The sequence below is a fragment of the Budorcas taxicolor genome, chromosome 1, assembly GCF_023091745.1.
Source record: "Budorcas taxicolor isolate Tak-1 chromosome 1, Takin1.1, whole genome shotgun sequence".
NCBI classification, from domain to species: domain Eukaryota; kingdom Metazoa; phylum Chordata; class Mammalia; order Artiodactyla; family Bovidae; genus Budorcas; species Budorcas taxicolor.
Window position 1 is genome coordinate 136,019,682 of NC_068910.1, and position 16,850 is coordinate 136,036,531.

The window sequence follows — 16,850 nt, forward strand, 5'->3', positions numbered from 1 at the left end:
CTTCAAATAATGAAAGACTTTAAGAAGAACGCTTATGAAAAACGAATATCCCTTGTGAAATTATTAGTGAACTCAGATATTAATTTTGAAATTAAGAAACATATATTTTTGTTATTTTGTCTGTATGAAATACTTGCTTTGATAACAGAGTCAATTGAGAAAAGGACTTGAGAGTTAACATATTGGCCAAACCATGCTATTAAAGTTAAGCGTGCATTGTTGCTCAAAATTCACTAAATCATTGATTAAAACCACTTTTCTTTCATTTATATTGAAATTTGGAAAGAATGTATATAAAGCTTTTCTGAAAATCTCTTAAAGTTACTTTCCCTTAAACATTAAGGAATTTTACCACAATTACCCCGTCTCCTAAAATCCTATTAATAGCTGGTCAGGCCATTCCATCTTCAGCTGTGAAAAATGGCCACAAACCAATAGTGATATGAAATAATACCGACAGTACAACTTGAGGGAGACACTAAGACATCAAAAACAAGTGCAACTGCAGACCATGATGAGTGGGATATGATTCAACAAGGAAGAAGTAATGAAGACAGACTCGAGAAGGAAAGGGCAAAGAAGTGTTGCAGAAAATGAGACTGTGGAAAAGAGAAACAGAGAAACATCAGTCCTCATAACTTTTCTTTTGCTGGAACCCAAATGTAAGGACCAGACTGTTCTTCTATGATCTGCTTCACTTGGTTGTAAATGTCTTCCAGCGTATCTCCCTGCACAATAGCTGTAATGATAGAATCAGAAACCTCCATTAATTGCTTATCTTCACCATTACAATTATTTGTAAAATAACCAGAATCACTTATTCAGGAAGAAATACTGTTTATGTATTGTTTAACTAGTAAAAAGCTCATTTTATTAATTTTCATATTTGTAAAATGGAAAACATTTTATTTCAAAAGTTTATCAAAAAGCAAGATTGGGTGATTTTTACTTTGTACAATTGGGAAACAGACACTGAAGTAATTAGAGGCAAAAGAACAGCTATCTGCAACTTACTCTTAAATGTTTCATAAAAAAGTATAAATGTGGTAAAATGTTAGCGGTGGTAGAATATGAGTATATGTAAGTGCTGGTACTATTCTTGTGATTTTTCTGTTAAGTCTGAAATTATTAAAAAATCCTTAACAAAAAAACACTTGGGTTACAATTCCATGATACTTAACAGTACTTATTAATAATATGAACACCAAATATAAGCTAATCATTATTTCAAGCAAATAATTAACAACAAAAACCTACCCAAAGATACCTAAAGAATAACTTGAATAAAATTTGGCACTTGAATTTGGCAACTGCTCTCTACTCTTCTCTTTCTAAACAAATATCTTAAAAATGGATCAAAATTTATAAAGGATAAGAGAAAAATCAGTATCATAAGAAGAAATCAACTCTGAATGTTTCCCTCTGGTCAGTAGGAGTTATTCCTATACGTGCTGTCCTTATCAACAACCTAAGATACACTAAATTTCAAGATTCTTCATCACCACAATCTAGATTAGATGAATTATTCTGAAAATGACAGCACTTATTATTACTACTGGTAATTGTGGACACAGTTCAAAATTCATTTCAGTGAGTCAATTCTTATGGCCCCAAAGCAAAATTCTAACATACAAACATCTACACATGATGCCAACCTGTGAAATGTTCAGTGAATTCTTGTTCCAGTTTCATGGCTCTCTCAAATGTCTTTCTGGCTTGTTCTTCTGTCAGACGCTTATTCATTTCCCTAGGCAAATACATTTAGAAATTAATAATTACATTGTAATACTTCTGGAAAAGGGTGACAAAGGAGAGAAGACATACATAAAATCATGAAAAGCTGAGGTCTGTTGAGAACTGTAATGTAATTGCAAATTATATTCAGTCACTGACCATGTAGCTTTGTATCTGGAACGACAGAAGGGTTTCAACACTTTCTTGCATTAGTTCGGGACAGCCAAAAAAAACCAAACATTAATTAATCAGTGTTGACTTTGATGAAAATCTCATATTAAAATATGCCTTACAGATCTACTTACCAATTTATAAGGTAGTAAAGGGGATACATGAACACATTAAATAATACCATAAGAAGGCAATCAGCAAAATAGTCTGGGTGAAACTGCTGAGTGAGTGAGTTGGTTTCTTCAACGAAGAAATAGAAAAAATGAAAAGATGGGAGGGAGAATCTGTAGATCAAAAGACTTAACAAACTGTCATAGACTTTGTTTGGAACTTGATTCAAACAAACTGAAAAAACAAACTTAAGAAACAAGAAAATATGAACTATCTGATGCTATCAAGGAGTTACTGTTTCAGTGTGACATCACAGTGATATTTTTAACAAGGAATTTTATCTTTCAAATACATATAAAGATGTATAGATGACATCATACAATGTCTGGGATTTGTTTCAAAATAATCTGGAGTGGAGGGTTAAGGAGGTGTTGGGATAGATAAACAAGATTAGTTGTAGGTGATAATTATATTACAGCTGGATGATGGATATATGAAAGTTTGTTCCCAACTTAAGAGAGAAAGCTTTCAATGTTTCACCTTCAAATATGACATTTGCTTTGATATTCTGTAGATGACTTTCATCAGATTATGGCACCCCACTCCAGTACTCTTGCCTGAAAATCCCATGGACAGAGGAGCCTGGTAGGCTGCAGTCCATGGGGTCGCGAAGAGTCGGACACAACTGAGCGACTTCACTTTCACTTTTGATATTCTGTAGATGACTTTCATCAGATTAAGGAAAATTCCCTTTTATTCATAGCTTACCAAATGTTTTTGTCATGAATAAATGTAAATTTTACCAAATGCTTTTTTTACACTAATATGATCTTTTTAATTAAAATCTGGTTTTTTTTGGGGGGGGTGGTGGTGCTGTGCTGTGCAGCTTGTGGGATCTTAATTCCCCAGCCAGGGACTGAAACTGAACCTGGGTCACCACAGGAAATCACCAAGTCCCAATCTCTAGACTGCCAGGAGAATTCCTGTAAAATTGTTAATGCGGTACACTACACTGACTTTTTAAAAAACTGAAGTATTGCTGATTTAAAATGTTGTTAGTTTTAGGTGCAAAGTGATTCTGTTTTATCTATCTGTATGTGTACATATATTCTTTTCATGTATATATATTATATATACTTTTTCAGATTCTTTTCCATTTTATGTTATTACAAGATACTAAATATAGTTCTCTGTGCTGTATAGTAGGTCCCTGGTGTTTATCTGCTTTATATATAGTAGCGTGTACCTATTAATCCCTCAATTCCTAATTCATTTTCCCATCTCCCCTTTGGTAATAATCATGTTTATTTTCTATAATACACTGATTTTTAAAAAATTACTTTTAAAATTGTGGTAAAGGGGCTTCTCTGGTGGTTTAGATGGTAAAGCATCCACCTGCAATGCAGGAGACCCAGGCTGGATCTCTGGGTCCAATATCATATGGTAATCTGATTTTTAGTATGTTGAGAAAGTCCCATACTACTTTCTACAGCAGCTGCACCACTGTATATTCCCACCTACACAAGAGTTCCAGTTTTTCCACATCCTTGGCAGCATTTATTTCCTGCTTTTTGACAGTAGCCATAGTAATGGGTGTGAGGTGGTATGTCACTGTAGTTTTGATTTGCATTTCCCTAGTGATTAGTGATGCCGGGCATCTTTTAATGTGCTTACTGGCCATTTGTTTCTCTCTCCTCTTTGGAGAAATATCTATTCAAGTCCTATCCCCATTTCTGAATCAAGTTTTATATTGTTGTTGAGTTTTAGTTATAGTTTTCTATATATTCTGGATTTTAATCTGTTATCAGATCTATGATTTACAAATATTTTCTCCCATTCTATGGATTACCGTTTTATTCTGTGGGTAGTGTCTTTTGATATAAAAAGCTTTAAGCAGTCACAAAGTCTAACCTCCCTTTTTTCGTTTGTTATCTGTCTTTGGTGTCATATCTAAGAAATCACTGCCAAATCCAATGTTGTGAAGCTTTTGTCCTATGTTTCCTTCTAAGAGTTTTACTGTCTTATGTTTAGGGCCTTGGTCCATTTGTAGCTGACTTTTGTATGTAGTGTTAGGTAAGGTCCACCTTCATTCTTTTGCATGTGCATACGAAGCTTTCCTGGCATCATCTGTTGAACAGACTATCCTTTCCATTTCTTTTTTTTTTTTAAAGATTTTTGTTTGACATGGACCATTTTTAAAGTATTTACTGAATTTGTTACAATACTGCTTCTGTTTTATGTTTTGGTTTTTTAGCTACAAGGCATGTGGGATCTTGGTTCTACAATCAGGGATTGAACCTGCACCCCTGCACTGGCAGATGCTGACCCCTGAACAGGGCTGGGGTTAGAGATGCCAACCCTCCACACAGTTGAAAATCTGTGTATAAGTTAACAATCAGCCCTCCATGTACTTGGTTCCTCCGTATCCACAGTTCCACATCCACAGATTCAGTCAACTGTAGACTGAGTAGCATTGCAGAGCTTACCACTGGAAACAGATCCATGTTTAAGAAGACCCACTGGAAGGACTGACCAATACTTTGGCCACCTGACGCAAAGAGCTGACTCATTAGAAAAGACCCTGATGGTGGGAAAGATTGAAGGCAGGCGGAGAAGGGGACGGCAGAGGAAGAGATGATTGGATGGCATCACTGACTGGATGGACACGAGTTTGAGCAAGCTCCGGGAGTGGGTGAGGACAGGGAGGCCTGGCGTGCTGTAGTCCATGGGGTGGCAATAAGTTGGACAGGACTGAACAACTGAACTGATGCAGTTCAAACCTGCGATGTTCAAGGGTGAACTATAGTCACATCAGAGAAATTCTGCAAGTCCCAATTGTTGCAAGTCCCAACTGTTGTCTAGGTGGGGAGATGGTGCTTTCTACTCCAGCTTCTCTCTATCATGGTTAATCTCAAATGTGAATCTAGCCTTGCATTCCTTAAATAAACCCAACTTGGCTGTTATAGTTTATCTTATAAAAACTGCTGGATTCAATTTGCTCATTATTTTGGTAAGGATTTCTGCATCTATATTCATGGTAAGACTGTTCTGTCCATTTCATTTTTTGCGAAATCTGACAGATTTTGGTATTAAATTAATGCCTATAAAATTAGTTGAAGAATCTTTGTAAGACTAGTATTGTTTCCTAGTTTTTGGTAGAATTCAGTAAGTTCTCTTGGCTCAGTGTTTTATTTGTAGGAAGGCTTTCCATAATAAGAGTTAAGTTCTTTAGTAATACAGGCCTAGATTCTTTTTTTCTTTTTCTATTTCTTCAGATCTTTTAAAGTATAATTCTCAAACACAGAAGACAAATATGTATATCCTGATGAGTTTTCAGCAACTTATGCTTACCTAGGCGATGGCATCCCACTCCAGTACTCTTGCCTGGAAAATCCCGTGGATGGAAAAGCCTGGTAGGCTATAGTCCATGGGGTCGTGAAGAGTTGGACACGACTAAGCGACCTCACTTTCACTTTTCATTTTCATGCATTGGAGAAGGAAATGGCAACCCACTCCAGTGTTCTTGCCTGGAGAATCCCAGGGACGGCGGAGCCTGGTGGGCTGTTGTCTATGGGGGGTCGCACAGAGTTGGGCACGACTGAAGCGACTTAGCAGCAGTAGCAGCAGACTGAGATAGAGCACATTACCTCGGCACCTAGGAATCTGAGTATCTTCACTCCAGTCACCAACCAACCCTCAAAGAGTAACCTCTATTTGATTTTTATAATCATTAAATTTGGGACCATGGAATATATAGATACTTTTAGGTCTGGATTTTTGTTTCACTCAAATTGTATTTATCAGATTCTTCTATACTTTTGTGTGTCGTTGGAGACTGTTCATTCCCATTAATGTAGAATGTTTCATTGTGTGAATATGTTATAATTCACGTACATATGATGGGCATTTGGATAATTTCAAGTTTCTGGTTATTTAGTATAGTATTTCTGTCTAATTTAGTACTTGTCTTTGTAAACACAGGTAAACATTTCTGTTGAGTGTATATCTAGAAATGAGACTTCTGGGTCCTAAGTAATCTATGTATGTTCAGCTTTAGGAGATACTGTAAACAGTTTACCAATGTGGATATAGCAATTTACACTCCTACTGTGCTATTCAAGGTGCAAAGCAAAGGTATAAATGTATCTTACTAATGGAGTAAACCTTTAACTTTTATGAATGTCCCTCTTTATCTCTAGTAATACTTCTTACTTGAAGTATACTTTGAAAGTAGCATAAACTAGCTTTAATTTGTTGAGTTTTCCAAGGTATATCCTTTTTTCCCCTTCTCTTTCAGCCTTTTCACAGACTAATAATTAAAGTCTGTCATATGACTGATGGGTTTTCCCAAATATACTTCCCCAAAATATGACACTTTGGTATAATGAACATTTTAAGTTGAAGGAATGTGTAAAATGACAGGTATATGAGGGACTCTCTGACCTTTCTCTGAAGGTCAAGAAGACCCTCATGTGAGAGGTGACTTCCCTATATCTAAAGAAAAGCAGCATCCTTATCCCTGAAGACAGAAGGAAGCTGAGAGAATTTGAATGAACAAGCCTTACTAAGTTTCCACCAGGTTACTACACTTAAGTCATATCCTCTGGTCCTATCACATTCCCCCATCATTCTCTACTCTTCATCTAACCTAGTATAAAAACGTTCAGGTTTAACCATTTCTTTGAGTTTTCATTTCCTTATGAAATGTCCTATGTGAATGTAAAATGTAGATTTGCACACTTTTCTCTTGTCAATTTGTCTTTTGTTAGAGGCCCAGCTGAGAACCTAGAGGAGTAAAAGGTAAAGATATTTTTCCTTTTCTACAAAAGTAACATATAGTTATTTATTTTTCATTCTTCTGACAATTTTTGTCTTTTATTGGACCATTTAAGCTAGCACTTAATTAAACATTTGGGTTAATTTATACTATCTTATTATCTGTATCTTACTATCTGTATATCATGTTTCTATTTGCTCATTCCCTTCTTTTAGTATTTATTTAAATTCTTTTTGTCCTCTATTAGATAAACAGTTATATATTATTTGATTCTCTTAATCAGAGCTGCACCACCTAATTAAGTAGTAGTAGATCCATGTGATTATTTAAACTTAAAAATTCCAATGTTACTTAATATGTAGTGTATTAATGTTGATTATGATAGTGTCAAGAGTGCTTATTTAATCCTCAGGACAACCCTCTAAGGTGGATATACTATTATTATCTGCATTTTACAGACAAAGGAATTGAGATGCAAGAAGGGTAAGTAAATTATCCAATCTAATAAGTAACAGAGGCTAGATTTGTACTTAGAGGCTGTGCCTTAGGAATTTATACTTACATGATATTTTCCATGGATTTGGGTTTAATAAAAATGGAGATTGGGTAAAGTTGTGCAATCTGTAATCTCTTTATGGCATTTCCAGACACATCAAGGATACAGTGTTTGCCCTAAAATAGAGGAAATAGAGAAGAAAAATAAGTGAACCAAGTATTTTCAATTATATCACAAGTATATTTCCTAGAAATACAAAATCTTAATTATGATATGTTTGGATTCTGTTCACTTTAAGCAAATCTGTCATTTTTATTATTAAGACAATATATAATGACTATAGATAATTAATTTTCCATTCTCAAATATTACATTTAAAAAGGAATAAAAATGCAGTTTCCACAGACCAGTAATCTCTCAAAATGGCAACCAATATGGGGTTCCTGTCTTTTATTTTGCTGAGAAAGGGTACTAAAATATATCCTAAGGTTACCATCTTGCCATAATCATCATTTTATAAAAGAATATATGATCAAACAAGAAGGTAAAAGCCTAAGATAAAGAACTTTTTAAAACTGCAAATATATTACCACTATCCTATCCTATTTTTCATCTTATTGGGGAGCAGTGAAAACTTTACTACAAACTAGAACATTTGAAAACCCCAGTTTTGAATTTAAGAAACTTTCCTGACCTACTTAAATTCACTACCAAAGGCCATTAAGGTTTTTAGTAAAGAGGAGTATTTCCATGTTAAATCGGGTCCCTGGTGGCCCAGCTGGTAAAGAATCCCCCTGCAACGCAGGAGACCCTGGTTCAATTCCTGGGTCGGGAAGATCCGCTGGAGAAGGGAGACTACCCATTCCAGTATTCTTGGGCTTCCCTGGTGGCTCAGCTGGTAAAGAATCTGCCTGCAATGTGGGAGACCTGGGTTCCATTCCTGGGTTGGGAAGATTCCCCGGAGAAGGGAAAGGCTACCCACTCCAGTATTCCGGCCTGGAGAATTCCATGAACTGTATAGTCCATAGGGTTGCAGAGTGGGACATGACTTAGCAACTTTCACTAACCACGTATGTTGAAGATTTTTGTCCCTTCCCTTGGCTCAGATGGTAAAGCGTCTGCCGGCAGTGCACGAGACCTGGGTTTGATCCCTGGGTTGGGAAGATCCCGTGGAGAAAGAAATGGCAACCTACTCCAGGACTCTTGCCTGGAAAATTCCATGGACAGAGTCCATGGGGTTGCAAAGAGTCAGACACGACTGAGCGACTTCACTTTTACTTCTAATTTATCAAACAAATTTTATTATAACATTTCCCTGGTGGCTCAGACAATAAAGAATCCACTTGCAATGCGGGAGACCTGGGTTCGATCCCTGAATTGGGAAGATCCCCAGAAGATGAAATGGCAACCCATTCCAGTATTCTTGCTTGGAGAATCCCTGTGGACAGAGGAGCCTAGTGGGCTACAGTTCATGGGGTCACAAAGAGTTGAACATGACTGAAGTGACTTAGCACTAAAATCAGGTACTCCCCCATAATGCATCTTGAAATCTAAGGGCTTGAATCCAGTTCAATGAATGGTAATTTCAATTTAGTAGGAATATTTAAAATAAAAAAATTAATATTGTATGAATACTTCAGACACACAGAAAAGTAAATAACAGACATACATGTATCCACCACCTGCTTTTATTAAATATTACTGTTTTACCTGCTTAGAAATTAAAAAAGTTTACACTGAAATGTTAATATTATATCTTCTTTGCATTATTTTATCCCTCTCTATATATGTACACAACTTGTAGACGTAACTTCTTTACTCCTTACTTCCTGAACTCAATGACCTCTCTTACATAACCGCAGTACAGTTTTAGTTGGTTATCTAGTATCGTTTACCACAAAAGGAAAAAAAAATTCTTGCTCTACGGCCAGTCCAGGACCACACATTGCATTTAGTTGTAATGTATCTTTAGTCTCTGTCCAGCTGGCACAATTCTTTAGTCTCTTTCATGATCTTGATATTTCTGATAGTACTGAATATTTTTTTCAGAGAATATGCCTCAACCTGGATTTGCCTAATGTTTCTCATCAGATGGCAGGTACACATTTTTGGCAGCAATAGTACAGAAATGATGTTGCATCTTTCTCAGTTCATCATGCTCAGTCCAGGAAGCATATGATGTCTATTAGTGATTTTAATACTTTTTTTAGTGATGTTAATTAAAAATTTTGTTTTAATTTATTTCTGGTTGTGCTGGGTCTCTGCTGCCGTGTGCAGGTTTTTTTTCTCTAGTTGTGGCGAATGGGGCTACTCTTTGCAATGGTGTTTGGGCCTCTCACCACAGTGGCTTTTCCTGTTGCAGAGCACAGGCTCTACAGTGGGGTTCAGTAGTTGTGGCATGCAGGCTTAGTTTGCTCCAAGGCATGTGGGATCTTCCTAATCCAAGGACCGAATACATGTCTCTTGCATTGGCAGACAGAGTCCTAACCACAAGACCACCAGGGAAATCCTGATGTTAATTCTGATCACTTTTTAAAGGTTTTGGTCTGCCAGATTTCACCACTGTAAGACTACTATTTCCCTTTTATAACTGAAAAGTATTTGGGGGAAGGATATGTTGAAATTATGTAAATATCCTGTTTCTCATCAGACAGTAATTAATTCACTCAATAACTGTAGCATACACTAGTGACTCTTGCCTTAAACAATTATTATGGTAGTTGTGAAGAGAGACCTGACTCCATGACTCCCTCTTTTATTAGCAGACATTAATAGTGGAAGGTAAAGCTTCCCTTCCATCCACTTATTTATTTATTCATGTATTTACTTATACCATTGTGAACTCATAGATTCTTATTCTCTGGGTTACAATAAGCTATTATCGTTTTAATATTCTAATTTTCCCAAACTTGGCCATTGGGGGACTTTACAGGTTGACTTCAGTGTCTTTATGGAATACTTGTATCATTCTTAGGCTTCCCTGGTGGCTCAGACGGTAAAGCGTCTGCCTACAATGTGGGAGACCTGGGTTCGATCCTTGGGTTGGGAAGATCCTCTGGAGAAGGAAATGGCAACCCACTCTAGTACTCTTGCCTGGAAAATCCCATGGATGGAGGAGCCTGGTAGGCTAGTCTATGGGGTCGCAAAGAGTCAGACACGACTGAGTGACTTCACTGTATCATTCTTTAAGCACTTCCTTAGTTTTCTGGCATAGCAAAATGTTCTAGGCTGAATCTGTACTTTCCCAATGGAATCAGCCATAATTCTAATGAGTTCTGGATCTTTTTAATGGAGGATAGTATTTAGAAAACAAGATCTAAGCAGTAGGTATTACTGAGAGTCATCATTTTTAGGCCTTCTTTGTGGACAGAGCTAGAAAATATAATCACATATTTGTATTTTCTATATCTACTATATTAAGATATATGGATTTACATTCATATCTCTAATTCTAATCCAATTATCAGTTTAGTCAATCCTTACCTTATTTCTAAAATCCCTGCATTGACTAAGAAATCTAGCTCCCATGAACTGTAAATATATTATTTGCTCAACTCTAAAACATATATTAGTTTCAGACCTATTATCCCATACCACTCTGAAAAACATACCTACTAATTAGAGTTCAGTATTTGTTCACAGGTTTTCCACCTTTAGCCTATTTTCAAGGATTATTGGGATTAAGACTTTCCCCCTTCCCTTCCCCTCTTCAATGAAGTTATTTGAAAGTTAATTAAAAATAACTATTTGAAATACAGTTAGATTAGATTTAGTATTTAGTTTGTTCATATATCATTCTGCTTTTTTCCTATCTTCTTTTTATTGTTTGAATATACAAAATGTTCACATAGTGCTGAAGTCAAAATTATACAAAAAGGTATACTTGGAGAACTGCTACACCTCCACCCATTCTTCCTTAATCCCTCTCATTCTTTCCAATCCTCCCTCTGTAGGTAACCATCTTATACTTGATTATTAAAAAAATGTTTTAAAAATCTTACTTCTATGTGAATTATTTATATCTTTTGTCTATTTTCTGTTAGATTTTGGTCTCTAGTCCCTCAATTTTTAAGTGTGTTTAATATTTTGGGACTATCACCCCTTGGCCTGCAGGCTTTTTATCAATTGTTTTGTGACACTGGGGATGGTGTTGTATATTAGTTTTTGAAAAAACTTCTTTGCAAGCCAAAGTCTTTTTATTTTCATACGGTCACAATTTATCAGTCTTTTATTGCATCTGAATTTTGATTTATGATTAAAAAATCTCTCCTATGCCCAGGTTATATTTTCTTCTATTATTGTTGCTTTGTCTCTTAAGTTGTGTCTGACTCTTTTGCAACCCCATGGACTGCAGCCTGCCAGGCTCCTCTGTCCACGGGATTTCCCAGGCAAGAACACTAGAGTGGCTTGCCATTTTCTTCTCTAGGGGATCTTCCTGACCCAGGGATCGAACCCATGTCTCCTGCATGGCAAGTGGGTTGTTTACCATTGAGCAACCAGGGAAGCCTGTTAACTTTACTAGAGCCAGTTTTTGCATATGGTGTGAAGTATGGTTCTAATTTATCTTTTCTTCAGTTGTTCTATTTATTAAAAAGTCCAATATTAAAAGCCCCAGTGACTTGAGATTGCACCTTTATCATATACTGTATTTTCATATGTATTTGGGTCTTTCCTGGATTTTCTTTTCTTTGGATCTCAACTCTTTTGTCTTATTCATGGGCCATGCTGCTGCTGCTAAGTCGTTCAGTCATGAGCACACTGTTTTAGTTAAGAAGACTTCATAGTATCCTTTAATATCTGGTAGGGCTAGAATCTCTTGTAGCTTTTTGTGTTGTCCTGGCTTCTTATACAAACTTCAATTTCTTTAACTTCATAAAAAACCTGGTAGTCATTTTTATCAGGATTGTGTTCATATATAAATTAGCTTAGAACTGGCAGCTTTATAATGTTGAATTGTCATAGCTAAGAACAAGGGATATCTTTTCATTTGTTCAAGCCTAACACTTTTCTAGGAGTGTTTTACAGACTTCCTCATATAAGTCAGAATATTTCTCATTAAGTTCACTAAGTATTTTACATTCTATTTCCTATATTATAAATATGGTTTTCTCTATCATCTTCTGATTACTATTCAAGTAAAACCTATTAATCTCTGCAGATTAATTTTATAAACTATCTTACTCTAGCTTTTTTATGTCTTTGATTTTATAGTATTTAATTTTATAGTGAATTTATATTTTATCAAATAAATTTTATAATGGATTTTTTATGGTATATTCTTGCCTGGAGAATCCTGTGGACAGAGGAGCCTGGTGGGCTGTTGTCCATGGGGACACAACTGAAGCAACTTAGCATGCATGCATGCACTGGGGAAGGAAATGGCAACCCACTCCAGTGTTCTTGCCTGGAGAATTCCAGGGATGGGGGAGCCTGGTGGGCTGCCATCTATGGGGTTGCACAGAGTCGGACACGACTGAAGGGACTTAGCAGCAGCTGCAGGAATACTATAATATCTGAAAACAAAGACAGTTTTCTAATTATTATGCCTCTGATTGATCTGTATTGTGTAATAGCACTAACAATACCTTGAGTAGTAGTAGAGATGGACGTCCTTGCCTTCCTCCTCATCATAATGGCACTGTCTCAGTGTTCTTCCCATTAAGGATTTAAAATGAAGATTATCAATCCATCCATCTCAATCTTTTTCCTTTTACTCTTTAAAAAATAATAATCTCTATGTTTTTGAGATTTCTTCCTCCAGGCAGAGCTACTGAATTTTAGCAAATGCTTTTCAGGAATCTATGAATATATTTTTTTCTCTTTAGATCTGTTAACGGGATAGATTACATTAATGGATTTCCTAATATTGAGCTGACTTTAAATAGCTTTAATTCCACTTGGTCATGGTGTATTATTTTTGCAATGTGGTATTGGATTCTGTTTATTAAAATATTTAATACTTCTGTATTAATATTCCTGGAGAAGGAAATGGCAACCCACTCCTTACCTGGAGAATCCCAGGAAGGGGTCACACAGAGTCAGACATGACTGAAGCAACTAAACAGTATTAATATTTATCAGTAACACTGGTCTGTAATTTTCACCGTCTTCATCAGATTTCCGTTCAGTTCAGTCACTCAGTCGTGTCCGACTCTTTGCGACTCCATGAATTGCAGCATGCCAGGCCTCCCTGTCCATCACCAACTCCTAGAGTTCACTCAGACTCACGTCCATCGAGCCAGTGATGCCATCCAGCCATCTCATCAGGTTTAGATATCAACATTAGATTTGCTTCATAAAAAGAATGCTCTTGAATGGTATTTACAGAGCTTTAGGATAATCTAACCTTTCAAGATTTGTTAAAATTCCCCCATGAAGTTGTCTGGACCTGATGCTTTTTGTGGAATAGTTCCTTGATTAACTTGCTCTATTTCTTCTAAAGACTTTTTTTTCTATAACTCTTTTCATCCCTAATAGGTCAATTTTGGTAAACTGTATTTTTCCAGGAAATTATCCATTTCAACCAAGTTTTGAATTTTATTTATATAAAGATACTCAGTGTATGATTTCATACTATTTCAGGTGGCTCAGTGGTAAAGAATCCACCTGCCAATGAAGGAGATGCAAGAGACACGGATTTGATCCCTGGGTTGGGAAGATCTCCTGGAGTAGGAAATAGCAACCCACTCCAGTATTCTTGCTTGGAAAATTCCACAGATAGAGGAACCTGGTGGGCTATAGTCCATGGGTTCGCAAACAGTTGGATGTGACTGAGCATGTGCACATGCAAGCTATGGAACAGGAAAACAACCAGAGACAATGTAGTCACATTTAAGAGGTACTTTTATTTTAGCCAAATTAAGGGTATTAAGGAGCATACTGGGCTACCCAGCCAGCGCAGTAGTTAAAAATCTGCCTGTCAATACAGGAGATGCAAAATATGTGGGTTTGATCCCTGGGTTGGGAAGATCCCCCTGGAGTAGGAAAGGGCAGCCCACAATACTGTATAAGAACAATATTATAGAAGTTTCTGGTATAAAACATAGTGATTCATACATTTTAAAGGTTATATTCTATTTATAGTTATTATATTCCTTGTGCTGTACTATATCTCCTCATAGTTTATTTTACACCTATGCCTATTTTTAAGTTAATGAAAACATAAAATACATTTATAAAAACACAAAATATGTATCAATAAGCTATTTAGGCTGTTTTATGTTAATTAAAGTTTATATAGTGTCATCCTGTATGTATCTTTTACAGCTTCACTGACTTACATTCTTGAGATTTATCAATGTGGCCACACACAGTTAGTGGATATTCTAGTTTATTCACTGTAGCTGCTGCACCCTACCGCATGAATAAATAATTATTCATTCTGCTTTGCTGAGTCTAATTTTTCACTACTCTTAAGTTCTACTATGCATATCATTACACATACTTAGATATCAAAACCTCTACTTAGATATCAAAAAGTAGAATTTCTGAGTCACAGGTTTTATACATTTATTTGGTATTACCAAATTATTCTCAAATGAAGTTCTATTAATTTTACCCCCATGAATAATATCTAATAGGATTTTCTATTTTCCCAAATTCCTGCCATCACTGAATATGTCCATTTTTGTGATTTTTAAAACTAATTAGAATTAGCTCTAATTATTAGTTCTAATTAAGAATTAATCAAACCTCTTATTAGAAAAAGGAACACTAAGAGATGGAAAACGGGGATGCTGAATTACTGCTGTATTTTTTGTAGATATCTCATGACTAAATCTTAAACTACTATATAGTTTTGAAGGTATAAAATACTTTGTTGATGTTTATTCTCTAGGCCCAAAAACTATTTAAGTCAAGCAGCACACCTGGAGCACACTGTTTTGACTTTACCATTAAGACTGCTTATCCCAAGGTCAATAAATCATCAGACTGCTTTCAAAAAATCCGTTGCTGTTACAGTGTTATTGAGAATTTCCCACTCTGTCTTTTATTAAATGACCAATCAGGGGAAATTTTTGTCTAGTCTCAGTACCAGGAGCAACTCACACTTATCTTGAACATCTGGTTCATTTTTATTGATGGACATTGCTGACCTTAGCTTCTTAATTATGCTAGATGTTGGAAAGCTAATGCTAAACAAAATGTCAATCTCTAGCAAATGCACAGGACCTCAAAATAATCACCCACCACCCCTCTTTGAGAAGGGGCTTCCCAAGTGGCTCAGTGGTAAAGAATCCACCTGTGAATGCAGGAGTTGCAGGAGACGCAGGTTTGATCTCTGGGTCAGGAAGATCCCTTGGAGGAAGAAATGGGAGCCCACTCCAGTATTCTTGCCTAGAAAAATTCCACCGACAGGGGAGCCAGGCGGGCTGCAGTCCATAGGTTCGCAAAGAGTCGGACATGACCGAGTACGCATGACACAGGCTCTTAAGAGAGACTTATGTTATCACTTCTATTCTTATTTTCCCAGTTGATCTTTTTATTTTTGCGTGTCAGGGCCTGGGTTTCACCTCCCCACATGCATAAGCGGGCAGAGAGCTAAGGCCCCTAGTGGCTCTGGGCGCCGAATCTCACCTGTGGCCATGGCCAAAGTCAAAGGTGATTTTCAACCAACACTGACTGTTGATCTTCTTAATCTACTTTATCTTAACACATTTTTCTAAAATTAACCTAAAAGTTAATATTTAGTTGAATAAATTTATAACACTGCTTATACTAATCAATGCTGCAACATGCACCTACATTTTTTTTTCAAAAACATGAATTAAAAGTTTCTATCTCATCATTCTTTCATACTGTCAAAGGTGTAACTGATTAGAAACTTCATTCTGAGATCCCTTTGATACTTACCTTTTCTGCTACTTCTCGCACAGACTGAACACTTGTTCCATACAGATGATTATTATACTGGCCAGCTTCAATGAATTTATGTTCCTGGATATCTTTTTCCATTTGCTCTCTTGAATTCACAAAATGATAATCTCTTCCATCCACCTCATAATCTCGTTTTGGTCTAGTTGTATCTTTAATAGAAAAGAACTTGAAGTGTTTAATATTAAAAGGCACAAGAAATCCATTTGCTACTTGAAGAACTGTCTTGTAAAGTTCAATATAATAGAGATTGCAAGTGACAATAATAAGAAGGATGGAGGAATAACTAATAAAGTAAATATAAACCACTAAAAAATGGTAATGTGTTACCATATCACTCTACTTAGCCCCCAAATTGTATGCAATTATTTTATATTGTTAGATTAATTATGCTTCCATTATGGATTGTGATTATAATTAGCTTTTATTTTTTGTCTGGTTATTGACTGTGAAGAGTGATAAACACCTTTTACCATTGTGATTATGTAACTATTATTCACTTAATACCACTGTATTATGACTGGTCAACAGAAAATAACAGAATTCTCTATCACTAAAACTACCATTTAACAGAAAACCATGTAATTACTTTTTAAAATCCAGATGGATATTTGAATTTTCTGAAAAATACAAATGCTCAGGTATTGATTTTTTCCTCCAAGGCTCCAGATGTGCTTTTAACAAGCA

At 36.0% G+C, this 16,850-nt stretch overlaps 1 protein-coding gene and 1 non-coding gene across 2 annotated transcripts in view; both read right to left on the minus strand.

The window, feature by feature from the left end:
* Positions 1-415: 415 nt before the first annotated feature.
* Positions 416-16,850, minus strand: part of DLG1 (discs large MAGUK scaffold protein 1) — a 264,721-nt gene continuing 248,286 nt past the window's right edge. The window contains exons 23-26 of the mRNA XM_052646229.1: positions 16,143-16,315; positions 7,356-7,465; positions 1,656-1,747; positions 416-739 (exon numbers count right to left, since the gene is read on the minus strand). Of these exons, the coding sequence (XP_052502189.1) occupies positions 633-739; positions 1,656-1,747; positions 7,356-7,465; positions 16,143-16,315 (482 nt within the window). The 3' untranslated portion in view covers positions 416-632. The remainder of the gene's footprint in view (positions 740-1,655; positions 1,748-7,355; positions 7,466-16,142; positions 16,316-16,850) is intronic.
* LOC128058511 (small nucleolar RNA ACA64) lies at positions 15,780-15,906 on the minus strand. The gene has a single exon (XR_008200494.1). It is a non-coding gene; the product is annotated as a small nucleolar RNA ACA64 (small nucleolar RNA).